Source organism: Kogia breviceps, chromosome 4 (assembly GCF_026419965.1).
Source record: "Kogia breviceps isolate mKogBre1 chromosome 4, mKogBre1 haplotype 1, whole genome shotgun sequence".
Lineage (NCBI taxonomy): Eukaryota > Metazoa > Chordata > Mammalia > Artiodactyla > Physeteridae > Kogia > Kogia breviceps.
In genome coordinates, this window is record NC_081313.1 from 100,537,924 (window position 1) to 100,562,229 (window position 24,306).

Consider the following 24,306-nt stretch of genomic DNA (forward strand, 5'->3'; position numbering starts at 1 on the left):
TGCAAAAAGCAAAAAAGACAGGATAGGAGAACGTGAGCAGAAAGAAAATATAAGAAGATGACTAGTGAAAAATAAAATGTTTACTTTTCTGTGAAATAATTAAAATGCACTTATACAGGGATAAAAATTATACATTTTTTTAGAATGTCTACTAGTCCCTTTTACCTTTTCTCTTGCTCTCCTCTCCCAACCCCACATCTCCCATGCAAGCCCACAAGAAGATCAAGAACTTAGTTGGAGACCTGGGGCAAAGGAAGGTATCCTCATGATCATCTCACCTGCCTTCACTATCAGTATGACTTCTCCCAAGTCAAAAGATGTGGTCAAAGTTTATTTTAGTAAAATTACTGTGAAATGAACAAAGAACACAGTGAAAAGTATTCAGGATTGGAGATAGAAGAAATACACGGTTGGAGAAAGTCTCAGAATTCAATGTTTAGCCAACAATTGTTCTTATTAGTACCATCTGACCTAGTTACAATCCAGCATATCATTACCAAATACATGCTAAATGGACTTGAATCCTGGCATGGATTCACTGCCAAATGAAGATTTTGACAATGATTATCAGTTTGTTCTCTTGACCTAGAAGGAATATAGACAGAAATGTATAGAGATATGTGTGTGTGTGTGGGGGGGGTGCACAACTGGAAGCAGAGTGCTCACCAAAGTGATAATAAACATAACTAATAAGATTCCAGCCTCTCACCAAGTGTATATAGAGGAAAACATAGGCAGAACACTCTGACATAAAGCACAGCAAGATCCTTTTTGACCCACCTCCTAGAGAAATGGAAATCAAAACAAAAATAAAATGGGACCTAATGAAACTTAAAAGCTTTTGCGCAGCAAAGGATACCATAAACAAGACCGAAAGACAACCCTCAGAATGGGAGAAAATAGTTGCAAATGAAGCAACTGACAAAGGATTAATCTCCAAAAATTATAAGCAACTCATGCAGCTCAATAACAGAGAAACAAAAACCCAATCCAAAAATGGGCAGAAGACCTAATAGACATTTCTCCAAAGAAGATATACAGATTGCCAACAAACACATGAAAGGATGCTCAACATCACTAATCATTAGAGAAATGCAAATCAAAACTACAATGAGATATCATCTCACACCGGTCAGAATGGCCATCATCAAAAAATCTAGAAACAATAAATGCTGGAGAGGGTGTGGAGAAAAGGGAACACTCTTGTACTGCTGGTGGGAATGTAAAGTGACACAGCCACTATGCAGAACAGTATGGAGGTTCCTTAAAAAACTACAAATAGAACTACCATATGACCCAGCAATCCCACTACTGGGCATATACCCTGAGAAAACCATAATTCAAAAAGAGTCATGTACCAAAATGTTTATTGCAGCTCTATTTACAATAGCCAGGATATGGAAGCAACCTATGTGTCCATTGACAGACGAATGGATAAAGAAGATGTGGCACATATATACAATGGAATATTACTCAGCCATAAAAAGAAATGAAACTGAGTTATTTGTAGTGAGGTGAATGGACCTGGAGTCTGTCATACAGAGTGAAGTAAGTCAGAAGGAGAAAAACAAATACCGTATGCTAACACATATATATGGAATCTAAGAAAAAATTGTCATGAAGAGACTAGGGGTAGGACGGGAATAAAACACAGACCTACTAGAGCATGGACTTGAGGATATGGGGAGGGGGAAGGGTAAGCTGTGACGAAGTGAGAGAGTGGTGTGGACATATATACACTACCAAACGTAGGGTGGATAGCTAGTGGAAAGCAGCCGCATGGCACAGGGAGATCAGCTAGGTGCTTTGTGACCACCTAGAGGGGTGAGATAGGGAGGGTGGGAGGGAGGGAGACACAAGAGGGAAGAGATATGGGAACATATGTATATGTATAACTGATTCACTTTGTTGTAAAGCAGAAACTAACACACCATTGTAAAGCAATTATACTCCAATAAAGATGTTAAAAAAATCAGAAATGTGTAGTAATTAGTTTTCATATTATTTGAATCACTTCCAGGCATTTTCTCTCAAAAATACCAAAAGATTGTGCAATCTTAAAATAAGATAAATCTTGGATTGCTTTGTCTGTTCAGTTCCAAGTGAACCATATTATATATGAAACACATAACATTTCAATTAACAAAAATTAAAATCACATTTTCCTCTTCAATTAGCCTACTTCCTATGTCAAATACCATGTCAAGTGGAGTTTAATTATTTTAACTATTCGGGTGGTTATGGGTAACAAGAAGTTTCCAAATAAACTTTTCAACAGAGACTCTCAGGAAATGCTTACTGATAAGTAGCACAGGAACACTGTTCTAGCTGTAATTACTGAAATGGACACTATCCATTGTGTGACTAAATAAAATAGGTTAGGTTGTGATTCACCAACAATTTAATACCATATAGTGTAACTGAATCTATTTCAATCTTAATTTTGTAACTGGAATTTTATAATTAATCAAGAGAGATAAAAATTTGTAACCTAAAATTGTGTCATCCTTCCATATGATATTTACAAGACAGATTTAAAATCTATACATTTTCAAATAGTGATTTCATAATATCTTAAGATAGTTCAGCTTATTCTATTTCTCCCATATAATTGTGGTATTATAAGATTCTGGTATGCAAAAAATCAGAAAACTAGAAAAACTATGAACATATAGTTACAACACTTAAATGGAAGCCTCAGAAGACAACTGTGAGAAAAGAACAGTGAACAGAAAAAGTGAAAACAAGAAATTTATAAAGCCCACTGAAAGTAAATGCAGATTTACTAAATGTATCTCATCTGTACCCTCCCACCCTGGGATCCAGAATAATGAAATAATTCTCAAGATAGAGAGGAAGGAAAAGACTTTTCAGTCACCTTAGGAGTTAATTGCCATATATGTCTTTTAGTGGAGTAGCCTTTGCAGATGGGACTTCTGGGCCTAAAAGGACAGGAAAGGTAAAGGAGGAGAATGAAAGGAAGAGGATGCTCGCAGTGACTTTTGTTGGTGTCCCATGGACCTTGGCGGATGGCATTCTCTGAAAAGTTCGCCTGGAGGCTAGGATAACCACAAACCTTTAGAGAAAAACTACAAAGAAAAAGAGCTCTGCTAGACCGTAGGATTGGTCCGTCTGTCCTATATGAAGATAGTAGAATCACATAGTTCAAATAATGCCATACTAATAGTACAGTAGTTGCATCCATGAAGGAATGGCCAAGACCATCACTGAAGCATTGGTATTATTGAGAATCTGATTGCTTTTTTTCAAAAAAGACTTCTTACTTTGATAAAAAGATATGCCTCTGTTTCTTTAAGTGACTAGAGTAGGATTCTTTTTATTTGTAGTGACACACAATCCTAACAGATACATACGTGAAGTAAACGTACTGTAATAGCCTATTAACTCATAGATGGAAGGGTTGGATTATTTGGAAGTATCTCTAATGGTGGTCGTGGTAATGGGAACTCAAAAATTATGTCCAAAATATCTGTTCCAGGCTCTACTGCCAGAGGCAGCATTCTGGGCTGAATGAGTTATTAAATAAATCCAGCTCCAGCCAGGCCTTCTTTGTGGACTCAAGTGTACTTAGGGCATTTATTATAAGGATACATGTGCATGGAAACACAGGGGAATCAAACAGCCAGGCCTCAGGAAGCTCAAGAACTACCTGTTCCAGGGGAATTCCTAGCCAAAGAGTTGAGTGGGCTCTGTTCTCCAGGCCAAATGCCAAAATAGGTAATTTTTATAAAAGCTTCAGAATTCTAGAGGGAAATCAAAGGAATTTTCAACCAAGTTCTGTTTATTTCTGATGATTTTTCAGTGTTAATAATCAGGTATTATCCCCATTGGCTTTTCAGCTCTATACTTATTAGGTCTCTTTCTTGAATTGTTTGAAAAGCCTGAGTAGAACTAGAGACCCCACCCTGCTTCCCTTTTTAGAAGAGGTGAAGAAAGACCCCTATCCACAATCAAACTCTGCCAGCCTGACCCGGTCACTGCTTTTCCACCTGTGAGGTGGCTCACTTCCTCTTTTATATTTGACATTACAGACATTAGTAACATCTGAATATAATTTCTCATTTCTTATTTGGAACATTGTGACAAGCTTCTTCCATTCTCTAATAGAATTATCACAAATCTCCAGGAGTGCAGATATTCTCTAGAAATAGTGCAAGGTATAAAGACTAAAGAACATTGTATGTCTTCTGCACCCAGGCAGCAGTGACAGCCCCTCATGGTTGCTCACCTGAATGTTCCAACATTGGCCTGTTCCCATGCTCTACCCTGTTTCACCCACAGTCACTCCATCTCCTTTTCTATCTTCTTTTTTTTAATTTTAAAAAATTGAAGTGTAGTTGATTTACAATGTTGTATTAGTTTCAGGTGTACAGCAAGGTGATTTATGTGTGTGTGTGTGTGTGTGTGTGTATACACACACACACACACACACACACACATATATATATATATATATATATACACACACAAGTATATATATTCCTTTTCAGATACTTTTCCATTAGGTTATTACAAGATATTGAATATAGTTCTCTGTTCTATGCAGTAGGTCCTTATTGTTTATCTATTTTATATAGAGTAGTTTATATCTGTTAATCCCAAACTCCTAATTTATCCACCATCTCCCTCCCCAGCTTTCCCCTTTGGTAACCATAAGTTTGTTTTCTATGTCTGTGGGTCTATTTCTGTTTTGTAAATAAGTTCATTTGTATCATTTTTTTGTAGAATCCACATGCAAGTGATATCATATGATATTTGTCTTTGTCTGACTTACTTCACTTAGTATGATAATCTCTAGATCCATCCATGTTGCTGCAAATGGCCTTATTTCATTCTCTTTATGGCTGAGTAATATTCCATTGTATATATATTCCACGTCTCCTTTTAAATTTAATTTAATTTTATTTTTTATTAATTTTTATTGGAGTATGGTTGCTTTACAATGTTGTGTTAGCCTCCACTGCACAACAAAATGAATCAGCCATACACATAGAGATATCCCCTCCCTTTTTGACTTCCCTCCTGTTTAGGTTACCACAGTGCATTAGGTAGAGTTCCCTGTGCTATACAGTATGTTCCCATCAGTTGCCTGTTTTATACATAGTATCAATAATGTATATGTGTCAATCCCAGTCTCCCAATTCCTCCCACCCCAGCTCTTTCCCCCTTGGTATCCATACAATTGTTCTCTACGTCTTTGCCTCTGTTTCTGCTTTGCAAATAAAATCATTTGTACCATTTTTCTAGATTCCACATATATGCATTATTATACACTATTAGCTTTTCTCTTTCTGACGTACTTCACTCTGTATGACACTCTCTAGGTCTATCCACGTCTCTACAAATGACCCAATTTTGTTTCTTTTTATGGCTGAGTAATATTCCATTGTATATATATACCACATCTTCTTTATCCATTCATCTGTCTGTGGACATTTAGGTTGCTTCCATGTCTGGCTATTGTAAATAATGCTGCTGTGATCACTGGGGTACACATATCTTTTCAAATTAGAGTTTTCTCCGGGTATATGCTCAGGAGTGATATTGAAGGATTCTATGGTAACTCTATTTTTATTTTTTTAGAGAACCTCCATACTGTTCTCCACAGTGGCTGCACCAATATACATTCCCACCAATGGTGTAGAAGGGTTCCTTTTTCTCCACACCCTCTTTAGCATTTATTATTTGTGCTCTTTTTGATGATGGCCATTCTTATTTGTGTGAGGTGATACCTCATTGTAGTTTTGATTTGCATTCCTCTAATAATTTGTGATGTTGATCATCTTTTCATGTGCCTTTTGGCCATCTGTGTATGTCTTCTTTGGAGAAATATTTAGCTCTTCTACATAGTCTGTCTTCTTCTTAGGCATAATTTATTTGTTGTTATGTTTCATGTTGCTGTTCTTCAGCTTCAGAACTCTTTCTCAGTGTCCTTTCTGCTTTAGCAACCATTGCTGTTATCTTTTCCAAGAGAGGAATTGTGATTGAACCAGTTCATCTGTTCATGTCCAGCCATGTCATAGACTACTGGTGAGCCTATGATGGATAGCCCTTGTCCAATGCCCAAGTTCTGACACAATCAGCTTGGATTGGGGATCAGGAGTTGAATAATATGCTATAGAACATGACCACCGAGGGCCACCTATCCAGTGAGGGGTTGGGGCAGATTTCCTTAGCAGGGGCTGAGTATGACAAGCACCATAATTATAATATTTCATACTGCTTTGATCTGATAATTTTAGAAAATGTGCTCATATTTCCCATAACTTTTCAGTATTTTTTTTCCTTTTCAGGACTACAGGTCAGATTGTCTTTTAATGAAATATGAATAAAATGTTATTTGAATTAGCTACAGAATGAAAATTTTGGAATTCATCAGAATATTTTTTAAAAGGAAGAATAATTTTAAAAATCTATAGTTAGTCTTCTAATTACATTTTTCAGCCTGCAGGATTATTTATGAAAATATGGGGCAGAAGATCTATTAGAATCATATAATAACAATTATGATATCATAGTTACCACCTACCAGAGAGTGTGCTAAGCATTTTATCTTACTTTTAATCCTCATAATAACTCTGCAAGGTCTTATTATCCTACCAAACATAAGGTGAAACTGAGGCACAGAGAGGTTACATATCCCAAGAGTCTGTAGCTGATAGACATTTTGGAGCAAGTGTTTAAAATAGACCTGAGTTTATTGCAAAAGTACTTTAAAGTGGAGATTAACAGAGTATTACTATATTCTTGGTGTAAGCTACTTTTTCTGCTTTTACTTAGCAAATTAGACTGTAGCAATGTATTTGAGAGCTTGCTTGAACTTGGACTCTATTTCCCAGATGTGTTAGTGAAATCTTGATTAAGATTTTAATGACCTGAGCCCATGACACACAGAAAGAGACATTGGAATTGATTTAGCATCCAAAGGGAAGATGCTGTTGTAAATAAACTCTTTCATTCTTGAAGCTCTGTCTAAATGCAGCAAAATTCTACAGCAGAAGTTCACTTTCTAGTCCAGAAGAATTTGTCAAGATTTTTAGCAAAAATGTTTAGACATATGTCAGCTACTAGTAACATAAGATGGGACATGGAGCTAACTGCCTGAAGCAACATTAAACAGAATTTCAGAATTGGAAGGCGCATACAAGTCTGGCTCTGTGTAGTATACATAGTCTCAAGAAGTTAGGTACAAATTGCATTTAATAAATCAAAGGGATCTATTTTCCTACTAAAAGTTTACTTGCAGAGTAAACTCTGCAATGGATCCTTTTAGGAAACCAAAGAACTTCCTTTGCGTAGTCTTTAAATGTTAAATGTTGATGTTCTCCAGATTTCCTCACTCATGATCTTTTTTCAGTTGTATGTTATATATAAGAAACTCTATAAAAGTTCCCCATTTCCTATAGGGAAATCAAAATTCTTGAGATTAGTTATAAGGCTTTTCATAATTTGTTCCCAGTATACCTTCCCAATTACTTATATAAGTTATTCACCATTCTTTTCCCTTTCTCACTTTACCCACTACCCACCTTACTGCCCATCTACACACATGCACACACACACAAAACCACTCACATCAGGGCTTCCCTGGTGGCACAGTGGTTGAGAGTCCGCCTGCCAATACAGGGGACACAGGTTCGTGCCCCAGTCTGGGAGGATCCCACATGCCGCAGAGCAGCTGGGCCTGTGAGCCATGGCCGCTGAGCCTGTGCGTCCAGAGCCTGTGCTCCGCAACGGGAGAGGCCACAACAATGGTGAGAGGCCCGCGTACCGAAAAAAAAAAAACGCTCACATCCATCTACAAACTCATATATACCCATCCAATTACATACTCATATCCATCTACACACTCACACCCACACACCCATATACATACATACTCACACTCTTCCACTCACACCTATTCACACCCCCCAATCACTGATACCCAAGTACATATACACATTCACTTATATCCATACACATACCACATCTAAACAATCCACACCTCTATCCATACACTCATATCACACCCATCCACTCACAGTCATGTACATATCCACACCTATCCACTCACCATCTCCACACTCACATATACATATGCTCACACTCATACACATACATTCATATATATACCTATAATCTCACCCATCTGCCTTCCCATTTGTTCAAAGTAATCCTTATGTCAAAGTGGCATATTCTGATTCCTACAATTCTAAATAGGAAATGACTCTACAAAATGGAAATGTGTTTTCAGCTCAGACTCGAAACTGGAAGTAACCTTTTCCACCCAGGAAGGGTTTAAACATCCACCTCCAATTGTTAGAGAAGGCTGACTGAGGTCCTAAGGACAGAGTCAAAAGGAGAGGAGGAAAATATTATGCATACAGCACTTTGACAAGAAATATAGTCAGTTAACCAAGAGCAGAGTATATTAAAGTCAAGTTTCTGAAGATAATAGTTAATAAAGACTCTACCAGTTGTAAATATGCAGATACAGAAACAAAGAATACAGTCAAAGAGGACACGGGAGAGCAAGCTCGAAGTGTGTACAGGAAAGACACATAGACCACACAGAAGAGAATGCAAAATCTGAAAGATTATTTCTTCAGTCACACTGGTTGAGGATTCTCACAAGAGCTAGAGAGAGATACTGGAACCCATTCTATAATGTTATGTGAATATTTATGTTTTCATTACTATAAAGTAAATTGAATTATAATTCTCATTGTAGAGGGCTGACTGGGGCTTCTTAGCAAGGCCCCTGGGACTGAGTCACCCTGGTGGGGTTTCCAATGGAGACTAGAGCTGGGTGACCCTGAGCTGACTATTTAGATTCTGGGTCACAGCGGGGCCAAAACTAGTTGAGCAACATTTTTGCAGAAGGCTCCATTCACAATGCTGATCTCTTTCTTTTGGGGTGTTTTAGTCTTCTATTACTGCCTTAGCAAAATACCATAAAATAAGCAGCTTAAAAGAACCCCAATCCATTATCTTATCATTCTATAAGTCAGAAGTCCAACATGGGTATCCTGGGGTAAAATCAAGGTGTCAGCAGACTGTGTCCCTTTTTGAAGACCCTGTGTTTGTTTCCTTGTCCTTCCCAGCTTCTGGAGCCACCCACATTGCTTGCACACAGCCTCTTCCCTCCACTTCTTTTAAATTCAGCAATGGCTACTTGAATCACTTTTTCCTTCAGTTGTCCCATCTCTTTCACTAGATGGCGGAAAGGTTCTCTACTTTTGAGAACTCATGTGATTAGATTGGGCCCGTCACTTCTCATCCTGCTTTCTCCAGAATATAATGGAGATGAAATGTAAGACACACTTTTCTAGTGGTAAGCTGGTCTGTGTCTTCAGAGCAAATTAACAGTGAGGTCAACCACAGGATGCCGCATTCTTCACTCCCTTGCAGATGGCACCTTGTCCTTAATATGTTGGGTTGTCCTTCTAGACTTAAAGTGGAGACAGACAGACAATGGGAACAATGAAACAAAGAGAAAGAGAGCACAGGCAGTGGGAGAAAAAAGCTTGCTGAAAACACAAGAAACAGTAAAAAACAGCATTCACAGAATTGATTTTAAATTGAATTCTTCCAGTCAAATACTCCTAATCTTTCCGATCCTAGGTGTGACTTAAAATACACACAGATCTTCCTTTTGTTTATTAAAGGAAAAGAGAACAAAGCAGTTGATACTCTCACTGACTTCCTTGCTATTTGACACTTATTGGGCATGGGGTGGAAGGAGGTTTCCAGTAAACTTTAAACAACAAAAAATTTAAACTACAAACTAAGAAAGTTTGCAAATAAAGAGCCGTCACCACATTTTATGTTTGGCCTGGGCTCTGGGGACCTGGAGAATGAACAAGTTTTCTCCTAGACACCAAGAGACTCCTTTTAGTGGTTTTCTCCAGCAGGGTATACCCTTTGTAAGATTTCTTGAGCAGTGAGAGGTTGTAGTGGAGGATTCTAACCATTGACAAGTTCAAACCATCTGGCCTGTGAAAGAGTTCCTCGTTCACAAATTTCAGAGATGTTGAATGAATGACAATAGCTTTTTTTTTTTTTTGGCGGGGGGGGGTACCTGGGCCTCTCACTGTTGTGGCCTCTCCCGTTGCGGAGCACAGGCTCTGGACGCGCAGGCTCAGCGGCCATGGCTCACGGGCCCAGACGCTCCACGGCATGTGGGATCTTCCCGGACTGGGGCACGAACCCGTGTCCCCTGCATCGGCAGGCGGACTCTCAACCACTGCGCCACCAGGGAAGCCCGACAATAGCTTTTTAATGACTTATTTACATAGGAGGATGAGAGATGTGGGGAGAAGAGCAACAGAAAGGCCCTGTTCAGAAACAGCCCTGAGATGGTGGGCATACTCAAACGACCAAGACTCCAGGGTCACCACCGGAGAAGACAGGAAGTAAGAGGCATATTCATTTACACACAGCAGAAACCCAGCCTTGCCTTGTGGGCTCCACCCTAGTTTTGACTTTCTTCTTGGGGACTTTCCTCAGAATCAGCTTTGGTAGAAAGAGCATTATTAACAAAGGGGGTTTAAACTGACCTATTAACAAAGGTCAGTTTAAGTGTTAACCAGGCTTTGGAAGGCACCAACCTCCTGGAGGTGAGTAGAGCTAAGGCACAACTTTGAGGCTCTTGTAGGACAAGTGGGTGATGTGGTTAAAAAAGGTTCCTTCAGAATACAGTGAGGCCCATCTGTCTTATGCCAATCTATCTTGGCCAAGAAGATCCCATCAAGGGCAGCTATATTCTTCATTGTGTTTGTTTCAACCTGGAGGCACTAGTCTAGTAACTGCACTTCTGATAATACTCTGTGGCTTGGAAGTCTTTGCCAAAGATATTGCACTGAGTTAGCTGTCTGAGACAGTAAATCAAGAGTGTGAAGATGGTGGGAACTCTGTACAAGCATATCACATAATGGGAACTGGTAAACAATGAATCTATTTGTAATTCTTTTTAAAATTTAATACTGAAACAAAGGTACCTGTAGTTTTTCCCCCATTATTTTTTATCATAATACATCAAATTTAGACACTTAATGGATATTGGATATCTCATTCTTTATGAGAAGGAATTACTGTACTGTGCAGTTCTTATACATTTTCAGTTTAAACTAACATAGATCATACTTGAGAAAATGGTCAGCTTGGCAAAAAGAAAAAGTTCACTGAATTCTATAATCCTTGCAAGGAAGCATAAATCTCTTAGGAAGTATTTCCAGCCCAAATCTTGGAAATGTAACAATAGTCTATATTATTAATAGCTTATTTATGGTTCTTTTTATTGACTGGTTCTTTCTAAATGTAATAACTTAAGCTATCCAACATTCTTCATCTGGGAAATCATTTAATGGTAAATCAAGGGCCAGTGACTAAAGCAGAAGAGTAGCTCTTATTATATCAGTGGATAACTAAATAATTATGGGAATGCTTCCGAAAAGTTCAGATGGTTTCCAAAACACATTTCTTGCCTGTTTGTGTTTTTCTTTTTCTTTTCTTTCTTCCTTTTTTTTTTTTTTTTAATCCTTCTATCATCTCTCCTGTGGCTGATCTAAACACAGGCTGCTTGATTTTTTTTTTTTCTTTCTGAAATTAGGTTCATCATTTCCTATGACCCTTTAATAATGTATGAAAATTCTTTCTCAGGTCACTGGTTCTTTTCTTTTTTGCCTTGGATATTTCCCTCCTTCCTTGAACCAAGTGTTTCATCCTGACTCAACTTTCATTAGGAAGTTTCCCTTCTGAATTTTTACCAATAAGTACGTCATGTTTTTAGTAGTTATCTCCCATAGAAAAGACTTCAACTAGGTTCTCAGTTTTCTGAGGGCAAGTGTTCCTTATAGTGATTTTCAAATATTTAACTGAGGAGAAAAACGGAAGAAAAGGGCATTTTAAAGCTAGAATCACAAAAGGTCACAAACTCAATTGAGTTTGAGAATCAAGCATGACTTTTGAATTGAACAAGGGGCTGATGAGAAACTTTGCAAGAGTGCAGATTGGCTGTCCGATTTATAGGTTCAGCCCTTACTCAGTATCCCAGCTTATGTTCAATGTTGCCATGTTGGAAGATGGGCTTTAGGCCTGATCTTCCAATTTTTCAAAAGAAACCAAAAATCCCAATTTTGTGTAACATCTCTCAATTTTAAAATAATGGCAACTAATTCAAACATTTTTAACTCTATGCAGGCCTAAAGGGGCATATCTATGAGCCAGGTCTGGCTTATGAAACATTTCTTTAAAGTCTTGAAAAAGAGCTATTGGAATAGAGTTATTTTATTGGAATCAAACTGTCCCAGACGTCAGAAAATATGGCATGTAGATTTGTTTGTTATTCAATGGCTGACTCTCCCAGTTTTTTGTCTATCCTTTGAATTTCTGTACATTATAGGTCTCTAATGCAACTATCCTTGTGGTTTCCATAACCAGTTCTCCATCACTCCAAATGTCAATATTACAATTACACAGTCATACCTGTGTGGCATTTATGACTTTTGAGTAGTCTGTGATTTGGATACTCAGTATAGAGTGAAAATTACAGGCTCAGTCTAATAATAGCTTTCATAGGGTGATATTATGAGCCTTAACATAAAATGACCTTGCAGAAGGCTCTACTTAGAAGCATAAAGAGTGCATTTCTTCCATTTTTGGTTTTCCTAGCTTTCCTAACACCATAGACTATTATGTCTACACCTGACAATTAGATGGAATGAAAGTGAAAGAACTTATATCTTGGTTTAAAATTCTTCACAATGAAGGAGAGACAAGAAAGGGGAAACTTTTCATTAGCTATTCGAAATCAGCCTGGGAATGTCAGTATGGACACCCAGATTCCCTAGAAGTCATGCCTCAGGCAAAATGGCTTTTCTGAAAGTGTTTCCATTTTTTACCTTTCAAACACTGCTCTTGTCTTTCCCAAGCCCTACCACCTCCAGTTCCCAGTAGCTCTTTTGTCCATGCATATCAGAATTACTGAGGACTGCAAATGCTACTGGCCCAGGATCTACCCAGAAGAGAGTGAAAGAACCAACCAGGGTGACTGGACCAGCCCACCTCAACACTTCCTGGTCATCTCTAATCTAAGAATGGGATTGCCTTACTCTGACTCCCTCTTTGGCTGCAGTGGCCTTATGGCTGGGTAGTCAGTACAGGAAGAGTATCATATAAAATTAAGAAGAATATGAATATACCTAAAATGGCAGGTTTCCCCTTATGATATAATTCAGTTGATCACAACGGAAGAGCAACATTTTCTAGCTCTTGAAGGCTAGTGATGGTGTAAACATCATAAAGATATGTTTTCAGTGGTCTGAATGAGTTGAGGTTTGAATATTAAGTATCATATTATTTTCTAAGATGCTATGAAATAATTCATTTGAGTTTATTGCAATAGTAAGGTAATATGCAGCTTGAATATCACAGATTTTTATTGCTTATATTCTGAGAGTGGCTGTATCAGTCAAGAGACAGAAACCATACCAGTTATTTAAACAGAGAGAATATAAAGAGTTGTTAACCAGGAATGAAGTTGTTACCTAGGCAACTAGCAAAGTAAAAAGAGAGAACAATTGTATAAGGGAGGTGGCAGCTACCATTCCTAGGGCTGAAGGATCAGAGGGAAGAGGTTTGAATTATTGCAACTTAGAAGAAGCACCCTATAGAGCTGAAAATCCAATTTCCAAAGGGGAAGAACAGACTGGCTGATGGTGCTGTCTGCTGGGGGAGGGGAAATCAATCTGATTTGCAAATGTTGCAAAAACGTAAACTGGTTTCAGCTACTGCTACAGGAAAGAGCTGCTTTTGCTGAGATAAAGAAGTATTGCTGGGGTGATACAAGAACCAAAAGCAGGCAGGAAACCCTTTAAAAAGACACAAGTCCTCTCTCCTCTAACCTCATATTTTCCCCCCATTACCAGTATTGGTAAATCATAATGCAAGGCTGGCTGGCAACGCAGAAATGGGGTGTGCAGTCTCAGTGCCAGCATCACAAAGACGGATATAGGAAAGAGAGTATGGAATACAGAGACAATGCATTAATAACTGACACAACAATGATGCCTCCTAGCTCTTTCAAAATCTCATGGAAAAAAAATAGGATTCTATCCTTCTGAAGCAAAATGTCAATTAATTTTTTTCTTAAAAAAAAAAAATTCCAGGAAAGGCAGTATTGTGAATCAGTTTCTTAAGAACCATTGGCTCAGTATTTAAAGTTTCAAGCTTTTTTATTTCTGATTTTTAGGAAAAAGTGTATATTTAATAAGTCAATTTTGCCTCATACAACCTCTCAATTTCTTTCCTCATCAAAAAAAGGTCCTGAAATTTGAAATATCACTATTAGAATTCATTTTGTGCCTAGATAATGACAACTATTAAACTATAACTCAGTGTTAGGTTTTCACGTGAGTAAAAGACTCTTAAAAATTGGGTAAAATACAAATAAACATTTATTTCTCTTATGTAAATAATGCCCAAGGAAGGCACTCCAGAGCTTCTCTGATGGCTCTAATATTATCAGGGACCGAAGTTCATCAACATCTCTACTCTGTCATGTCAAGGGTTACACGAATGTAATCTGGCCCAAGATGGCTGCTAGAGCTCCAGCCATCAGTTATCAGTATGAAGGAAGGGCAGAGGAGCAGGTTGTGTCCCCTACTTTTCAATAGGAGTTTTTACAAGTGCCACATAATATTTCCACTAGCTACAAAGAAACCTGTAGACTTTTGGCTGGGAAATCATGTGCCCAGCTAGAAAGTGGGGCTCTGTTAACTTGAGAGAATTTGCACAGAGTAACTATTGGTAGGGAACTAGATGTCTCTGCCAGACTCTGGGAGGGATATTACCTCATCAATCATAATTCTTGGTGTAAAAGAGTATATCAGCTCTTTTCTGAAAGCAAGATTTCAATGGTAAAGAAGACTGGAGTGTATATGAGGGTACCAGGCAGGGGAGGCTACTGAATGGGGTGGATGGAGGATATTGAAGACAAACCTCCTCTATTTTATAATTTTACTCAGAGTCAGCATAAGTCCCAACTCCACCTTTCTTATTTATTCATTTGTCCATTTAAAGAATTTGGATTCTATACTAACAGAGAAAAGGCCATGTATCACATGTTTATTTTGTTTCAAGGAGCTAAATTATTTTTCAAAAGACTTCATCACCCTTCTGCTTGTGTTCTTTCCCCTCTCTTTTAGAGAAACACCTCCTAATGCTAAGATGGGTTTTGGATTTTCATGGTTATTATATTCATCTTTGTGAGTTTGTCTCTCCCTTCCCATGAACACCAAAGGGCATGGAAAAATGGCATCATATTGATAAAACATGATGCCTTCCAAGACATTCTTTAAATAGTCTATTTGCAAATATGGTCAAAATGAATTATTCAGGCCAGTTGGAGTGAACATTTCTCCATGGATGCTTGCGGTGAAACTGGCTGGCTTTGCAAAGTGGTTCTCTTTATAAACTAGCAACATTGCTTTACGATATATCTGGGTGACAGGCCAAATTCTAAGTGTATGTATTTAGTGTTTTCCAGCACTCTCACTTTTAGAACTAACTTATAGGATAGAGCAGCTGACTTGTCACATTGCCTTAGCAGAATCACTGGCAGAAACATCATAAATTTCTCCAGTTCCCCCAAATTTCACTCACTTCTAGCTACCTCATCTTCCATACATTGATACATTTAATCACAATAACACAATTTTCAGGAGGACACTGGAGGAAGAAAGAGTATGATTAAAAAAGAAAAGATGAAGATTCAATGGGAATTTTATGATGCTTTGTCATTTTTGCTGCAGATAAAATATTTGTAGTGCACAAACACCTGCATGCATAAAGATCCATCCCTAATCAAAATAGTGACAGGGCTGCAAACTGAATGCCATCTGACCTCTTTGGGAAGCCTTCACTTTCACCCTGCAGCTAGTAGTATAGATTTTTATTAAGGATATTGGTGAGATCAGAAAAGGATTATGCATTGCACACCACACAGGGAAAAACTTCATCTAGAAAACCATTCACAGCAAAATAAAATGATCCCTATCACTTAAGGAAAAACGCTGTCTTCAGTAACCTCAGTTTGTCACCTGCTTTTTCCATCTTGGAGATTTCTCTTCTTCTGTTCCCTATTCCCCTCCTCCCTTTCACCTCTTCCTTCTTCTAAAAGGGAGCATAAAAGCAGGTGAGAGCTTAGTTACCTTCCCATGGGGCATATGAATCGTACATTAAAACAGGGATAAAAAACTTCAGAGAAGAAGCTCTGCCGGTGGAATTTTAAGCAGAATGAATAATGGAAAGAGTTGAGCACTGGAGCCAAAGAGAGCTGGAATTGATTCCCAGTTCTGTCATTTAGAAACTGACTGTCTTGGGCAAGTTACTTGTCTTTTCTGAGTAACAGTTTCTTCATTTGTAAAAAGAAAATAATAATACCTGCCTCATGATCATTTGAGAATTAAATGAAATTATGTAAATAAAAATTAGTACAATATCTGATGCATAGTTGGCACTCAATAAATATTAGTTCTCTTACTTTATTATTAGGGAGATGGAGGAGGTGTTGGGGCAAGGCATGGGGCTTTCTCAGAATTCTCATCTCCAGGGAGCAGTGTGGGGAGGGGGGAAGACTGCAAGCAAGTTTAGGGAAGTAAGCTCATTTGATCGCATTGATTTTTCCAATCTGTCTCCTTAAGTACTTTTGCTGTCTGCAGCTTCCTGGTATCAAGGAAAATGGGAAACTGAACCAGGAGATCCTTGGTGAACAAGAAATCAGAACAAAAAAATCAGAGTGGTTTGGAGGATTATTTCAGTCATGTGCTGCTTAAAACCTGATGAAATAATTTTACTGGATTCTTTGTGTTCTCTAGAGCCAGTTTCTCTTTGGATGGTGATGATCAAGTGATAAATTTTGTTTCTTCAAGCTTCATTTTCTGTGTTGGTCATTCTGTTTGGGGCCAATGCATTCTTTTGTCACATGTGTTAATATCACTGTCTTAGGATCTGTCAAAATGAAGAATAACTTCCTTTTCTGTGCCAGACCTGATTTGATAGCCTTAACTGCAAAGATTTAGACCTTTCTTGGCACCAAAATACGGGAACTGGGTGCATATCTCACAGCTCTTTTTGTCCCTTATCAACCGCAATACCCAAACAGTGTTTTGATATTAACAGCACGGCTGTCCTTGCTGTGCCTGAAGCCGTGTCTGCTGTGGTCTGCAGGGTTAAGCCTTAGATCAGGTGTTGGTCCATCTGTGAATAGGAACCTCTAATCCAGAGTGTGGTCATCCTTAAGGAAATGAAGAAGGTCGTAAGACTTTTGAAAATTATCTTTCTTGAGCTAGATTGTAGACCTGGGATAAAACTGACTCATGCCTTTACCGAAGGTAAAAACTCCTTTGGCTTCTGACCATAATGAGATCTTATCAGCCCTTTCTTCTGGTTTAATAAAATTGTTGGCCATGTTTTTTTGTTTTTTTAAAGAAGATGTTGGGGGTAGGAGTTTTATGAATTTATTTATTTTTGCTGTGTTGGGTCTTCGTTTCTGTGTTAGGGCTTTCTCCAGTTGTGGCAAGCGGGGGCCACTCTTCATTGCGGTGTGCGGGCCTCTCACTATCGCGTGTTGGCCATGTTTTTTACAAAAGGTATTTTGAAGATAGATAGATAGATAATATCCATATAGAGATATATCTATATAAAACATGAACGTGAACACAATAGCTATAAAAAGAGCATCAAGTGAAGTCTGAGCATCTTCATCCCATGAAAGATGTACAGATATACTACCAGGAAGAGTATAACGCTGGGTTGCACCCTTGGCTTGACAGTTACAGCCACAATTTAATAATACTCCAGTCCCATGATGAAGAAGAGTGGATACCTGGTAGGTTACAAGAAGTTTACCTCTCTCGGGTGGTTTCCCTGATAATCCTCCCATTCACTATTGAATTACTTCTTCTGCCGGTTATTAACCCTAGGCCCATGGACACTTAAAAATTCTAGCATATTACTATAGCTCAAGTAAAAGATAAATCACAACTAAAAATATTTGATAAATTATTTCAATAAAATTAGTTTCACTTGCACTAGTAAGAATTTTATGTTTTGCTTTTAAAATTATTATTCTGGGAAGAGGTCCCTAGGTGTCAAAGAACTGACAAAGGAATCCATGGCAGTAAAAAGGATCCCTAAGGTAGTGGAAGGAGGTCTTTTTACATGATCTGCAGTTTCATTAATCTAATTTTCAGAGGCCTTGGTTCTCTCCTCCATGATCTCACCACCATACCTCTTGGTTTGTGCCATATATGTCTGTGATGTGCTATGAATGTCCATCTTCCTTTGGGCAGAACACTACTTTCAACACAGTAACAGTGCAATTCATAATGGAAATTTTTTTCGTATTTATTTCAACGTTTACTGAACAAATCCTAAGTGCTAGTTACTATGCTAGCCAAAGAAGATACTAGGTCAAGAAAAGAAAAATCACTGTTCTTTATCAATTTAAAATCTAAATGTGTGTGTATGCATGTGTGTGTGTGTTTGTATGTAATAACTTCTTGATTTATGTTTCCCCTGCAGATCTTGGAGGCATCTGAGGTTTCATGGGGACTTTCCAGCATTCCAGACTGCTGCCCTGCAATGAAGCTCTGAGTCACTGTCTTTGGGTCTAAGGTACTGGCTACAATGTGGAACCCCAGAACAGCCAACCTGACTAACCTTCTCTCTAAGCAGAAGCCCAAAATATGTCTGGCCTGAAATCAGAGCAAGCACTAGAGAAAGACTTCTTTGTTAATGGAAAGAGGAAAGGAGAAAAGGGTTTCCAACACGTTGCAACAGTCTTTCCACCATTCTAAAGAGCCCACCTTCCTTATAAACCAAGCTGTTCTATCTAGTGCATCCCATTCTAGCTTTTTGACAGAAATAGAGCATGTCAATCCTGGTGAAAAAATAAAGACTAACCCTCAGAAAAATAGACCTGGAACTGTAGTACTCCTAAAACGGTCTAGTAGGAGGATTATGTCGGAAAGTCAGCCCAGCCCCCCTGTGATCCCATCCCACAGGCCCGGGTTCCAAGTGTGCTATATCTGTGGCCGAGAATTTGGGTCCCAATCGCTTGGCATTCATGAGCCCCAGTGCTTGGAGAAGTGGCGTACTGAAAACAGCAAGTTGCCCAAGCACCTGAGGAGGCCAGAACCTTCCAAACCACTGCCTCTCAGTGGAAGTGGATCCTACAATCTTCAGGAAGCATTCCAGAGTTCCCAGGCTCAGCTGCTGCCCTGTGAATCCTGTGGCCACAGGTTCTTGCCAGATCGGCTTCTTGTTCATCAGAGAAGCTGCAAGCTGAAGGGTGAAGGGCCCAGAGCACCAAACCCCAACAGTTCTGATAATCTTGCTGCTCTCAAGAAAGCTTCTGGTGGCATCCCAACCCAACCAAGGGCTCTCATCTACTACGTTTGTGGTAGGGAATTTGGCACTCTGTCCCTTCCTATACATCAGCCCAAATGCCTGGAAAAGTGGAAAATAGAAAATGACCGGCTCCCCAGGGAGTTCTGCCAGCCACTACCACGGAAGCCTCCTCCCCTTCCAACTGGACAGTCCAACCAAGAGGGGTTGAGTCAAGCTCAGCTCATACCCTGCCCAAATTGTAGCCGGACCTTTGCCCCTGACAGCTTTCTGGTACACCAGAGAAGTTGTACAGCTCAATCTAGTGGGCCAAAAGTTCAGGATTTGACATTATGGAGTAAAGGTGTCCTCAAAGAGTCCACTAATTCCAAGCAGCAAAGGAACATAGCAGTACCCACTGTGACTGATAAGGTAATTCGTGCCACATGATATACACTGGGTGGATCTGGGGGGTATATTCTGCCTCCAGGGGAATGAGAGAAAAATGTCCCCAGAATCAGCTCCCTCATCTCCTAGGATGGTTTCTTTCAATGCCTTATTTCTGCCTCAGTGCAACTTAAGTTGACCCCCTGTCAGACTCCAGGGTTATATCTCTGTTGGCAAAGTAGATATAAAAACACCCTTGCCTGGTGGATTCATAGTCCTCTACCATTCTGCTGCCTAAAAGAGAGATGGACTTCTTTCTTCCTTGATCCCTGATACCAATAATCCTTGGAAGTGACTGTTATTTGAAAATGAGTCAGTAATGCTGTGTCTACATTACAGAGATATTATTCCCATTCCAACAGCCAATATTTATTACTGGTTTATTTTAGTCATCTACCTTAGGAATTCATTTTTGGCAATGCCGGTTATACTGAGTTTATCGTACTAAAATAAAATCTGTGTCAAAAACCCTAAATGACTTTAGCATAATTAAACACTGGAGCACTTGCAGAAATAAACATGCTCTAAAATGCAGCATGTTTCCTTTTAACACTTATATGGTTGTAGTATCTGGGGAATTAACCCCAGGGCAGACCCAAAGCCCACTAGGTGTGTCCATGGATCTAGGAAGTGCTCCGTTTCCACTGCTGCTCTGTGCCCTGTGTTTGGGTCAGACACCAGGCCATGACTTGGGCAGCTGTAAATAAGCATGACCCCAGGGATCCCCAACCTGTATGGTGAAATGTTGTTGGTCCTTCACCTGAAATTTCATCATCAACCAGGACTGGGGAAGGATGCAAGATAGGGTGTGTTCCATGTGTTTTCTCCTTCCATGAAGCCAGGGAAGTGGTTGTGCTGCCATGTGTCACACCTTACAGAACAGCAAGTCGTGAGAAATAGGAGGTGGTCAAAGTCTTTTCCCTGTGACTTGCTACTTGAAATATCCCACCTGCAGGGGTTCTTGAAGTGAACTGTTCTCAGGAAACTAAGGTTACCCAAGCTATTGCAAAAATTAAACCAGAGGGATTGGGGGATGGGTAGACATACTTCATTTTTTACCCAGTTTTTCTTCGTTATTTCTTTTATTGCATTACTTTGGCAAATGTCGGGTACTTTTTCCTAACTTCTATGTTTTAAATGAGATATTTCACTTACTAGTTTAGAAGGTTCCAAGACAGTGATCCTAAAGCTGAAGAGTCAGACTAATGGGCATATTTTCCGATGAACTTGAAAAAGAACAGCTAGTTTCTTTGCCGAATGAAAACCCAAACTCGTAAGTGTGGCATGGGCTTCAGGCTGGTGTCATAAACATGAACTGTTTTTCTCATCTTCTGGCTGTCGCTTTTCTTCCAAAACGTGTGGGGTCTGGATTCAGTGAGCAAAAGAATCCATGTCTTAGAGCCACAAATCTGAAACTCCGTTAGTGTTCTGACTTTCAACCCTGTTTCCTGATTGTATGCATTTGCTTTAAGTGTTCTCATTTCAGATCTCAAGATAGGAAAGAGTGTGGTCAGAATTCTCGTGCTTGTTGCTGTAACACATACTTTGTGCTCCCAAGAGTAGAGCCAGCAGGCTGAGCATAGCATGTTCTCACTCAGTCACGACTGCTGAGAGAGGCTGGCCTGGGCCCGCGGCTTCACATGAGGACACCCCTGACTCACTCAGTCATCTGGAGGGGAGAATGTCAGGAGGAGAGGCCAGTGAGGGCTGTCGGTGACTTGTGCTTTTAGATCAGAGTAGAGGGAGTCCTTTGGAACAGGGGCATCTAGAGGACACGGCTCTGTCAGAGTATGACCAACTCTGCTCCCGACCTGTAAAGGTGCGTGTCAGTGAGAAACTGGCACCCACTGCCGTAAGATGTGTGCTGGCCCTTTTGGGGACCACACAGGCTTTAGTGGAGGGCATAGAAATGTCATCCAACATAGGGTCCCTTTAGCTGCCAGATTTGGAGCAAGTTTGGGTTCATTAAAATGGAGAAAACTCCTCGTCTTCTGAGAGGCATATGATCTCTTGAACCAACAGACTTTATCCCTTCCCTTGAAAAGACATTTGCCACTGCATTGTGCTTTCAACAGAAAGCCTTTCCTGGGTAGTGTACTTTTCTCTTTTGGTTGCATTTTGACCCTGTCTATTGCTGTTTTTCTATCTTTGTATCATTTAAGATTTAGATAGTGCAGTGAGTCATTCATTTCCATAAAGATCACTGCCTTGTGCATTATTAGATTTCAGAATTTCATCTGCCTGTGGTGGCCGGCTTTTGGCTGACTGTGAGACACATGCATTGTTTTTTCAATTCAGATGTTTGCTTCCTCTCTTCTCATGTCAGTCAGAACAATTTCCCTCTAGAATCCTTGACCTGACTTCAGATTAGAATCAGCAATCTTGCCCAATGTTCTCAGGGGGCTCAATCTTGTAGTGAACTCAGGTGAGAAAAATATTTTCAGAATCATGATCACAGAACTTGGAAATAACTCATTGCAGTTGGGCAACAGTGACTTGTTTCGCTGGCAGAGTGGATTACCCTCCGTTCGGAATGTTCCTCCTACATAGATTGGCTCAGTTCTCTGATGACACAGATGCTCCTGTTACCCCTCAATCAAATCTAAACAAACAAATGCCTCTAAGACGATCCTCATCCAAGTCGTCGATGGACATTCTGCGCCAGTTCTGCTTTGCCCTCTCACCACTGAATGGGCTTAAATTGTTCTGTTGCTTCTCATCCATCACTTCTCATCACTCTCTCTGATCTCACAGTGAAGTTGTGAAGGATCCCAAGCAGTATGTAAGAGGGATAAAACCCTTGATGCGGATTTTTATTTAAAAGGACCTAGAGTCTGTCATACAGAGTGAAGTAAATCAGAAAGAGAAAAATACCGTACGCTAACGCATATATATGGAATCTAAAATAAATAAATAAATAAATAAATGGTTCTGAAGAACCTAGAGGCAGGACAGGAATAAAGACGCAGATGTAGAGAATGGACTTGAGGACACGGGGAGGGGGAAGGGTAAGCTGGGATGAAGTGAGAGAGCGGCATGGACATATATACACTACCAAACGTAAAATAGCTAGCCAGTGGGAAGCAGCCACATAGCACAGGGAGATCAATCAGCTTGGTGCTTTGTGACCACCTAGAGGGGTGGGAGGGAGACCCAAGAGGGAGGAGATATGGGGATATATGTATACATACAGCTGATTCACTTTGTTATACAGCAGAAACTAACACACCATTGTAAAGCAATTATACTCCAATAAAGATGTTTAAAAGTAAAAAAATAAATAAAAGGTATGACTGCCTGGGGTGTTGCTCTCCCATTATATGGTGTCAGAGCAACATCAAACTCCCCTTTTTGCCTCTAAAAGAAGGAAAGCCTGAACAAGCAATATCCAATTTAGCAAGATTTTAAAAGCAGTGTTAATTCCAGGTGAAATTTGATGCATAATATGGAAAACTATAGATTATCATTTTACATTTTAATATTGCATTTATTTAACATAACCCATTGTTGTTTGTTTTAGCAAGCAATGGTCTAAGTAATGCTAGAAGTATATAAGAATAGAGGTCACTATTGCCTCTTATTTTAATATGAGTGAATACATTTTAATATTTGCATTTAATATTTGGGAAAAATTTCCCTTTTCTGTAAGCTGATAGTATTTCATTCTTTGACTTAAAGCCTTTCTGGCTAACTGGAACACAGATTGACAGAGTTAATTAAATATAACTACAACCTAAAATGAAGCATTTGTTTAATTACCTTTTATTAGTTACATAATACTTAGGGTTATTTTCTTAGTATTTTTCTGGTAACATGTGAAACACTGTTTCTAAAAACCCAATACTATATTACAAAATAGGCATTATTTATCTTTAGGGAATGTCCTTTATTTATTTATTTTTTTAATAAAAGATTGTCTCTCTGTATGTAGTTTTAAGCTACCTTTGGCATCCTTGATGCTCAGGTTTGAACTAAAATCCCATCAGACACATCTCTAGCATCGGGTGCTGCCATCTGGTGTTTTCTTTTAATGTAATGTCTTCTACACTCAAAAATATTATTGCCTTTCTCTTTGTGTTACCTTCATATTTGAGAATGTGCCCTTATAATACAAGCTCAAATTATTTAGGGCTACAGTTATATATTTGGTTTAATATCATCAATGCTGTTCCATAGCTAAATATCTTGTTGTCTAAAGGCAAACCTCTCAGTGGGAAGGTCACAATCAGAAAGACTCAGAAGGGTAGGATGGATGTTCTCACAATGTCAAATGTTGTGTGTGTGTGTGTGTGTGTGTGTCTGTGTGTGTGTGTGTGTGTGTGTGTGTGTGTGTGTCTATTAGGTAAAAAGTATTTGGAGTTTATTAGGAGGAATGGAATAAAGGGAAGTAACTTTTATTAAATATCTTTATGATCAGTACTTCATATACATGTTCTCATTTTAATCCTCATAATATTACTATATGAC

General features: G+C 39.1%; 1 protein-coding gene across 2 annotated transcripts in view; it reads left to right on the forward strand.

Annotated features, from left to right (window-relative positions):
- Positions 1-24,306, forward strand: part of LOC131754360 (zinc finger protein 474-like) — a 71,521-nt gene that overhangs the window by 12,864 nt on the left and 34,351 nt on the right. For both annotated transcript variants that reach the window (XM_067033372.1, XM_059059874.2), the window contains exon 2: positions 18,589-19,824. In XM_067033372.1, the coding sequence (XP_066889473.1) occupies positions 18,802-19,824 (1,023 nt within the window). In that variant the 5' untranslated portion in view covers positions 18,589-18,801. The remainder of the gene's footprint in view (positions 1-18,588; positions 19,825-24,306) is intronic.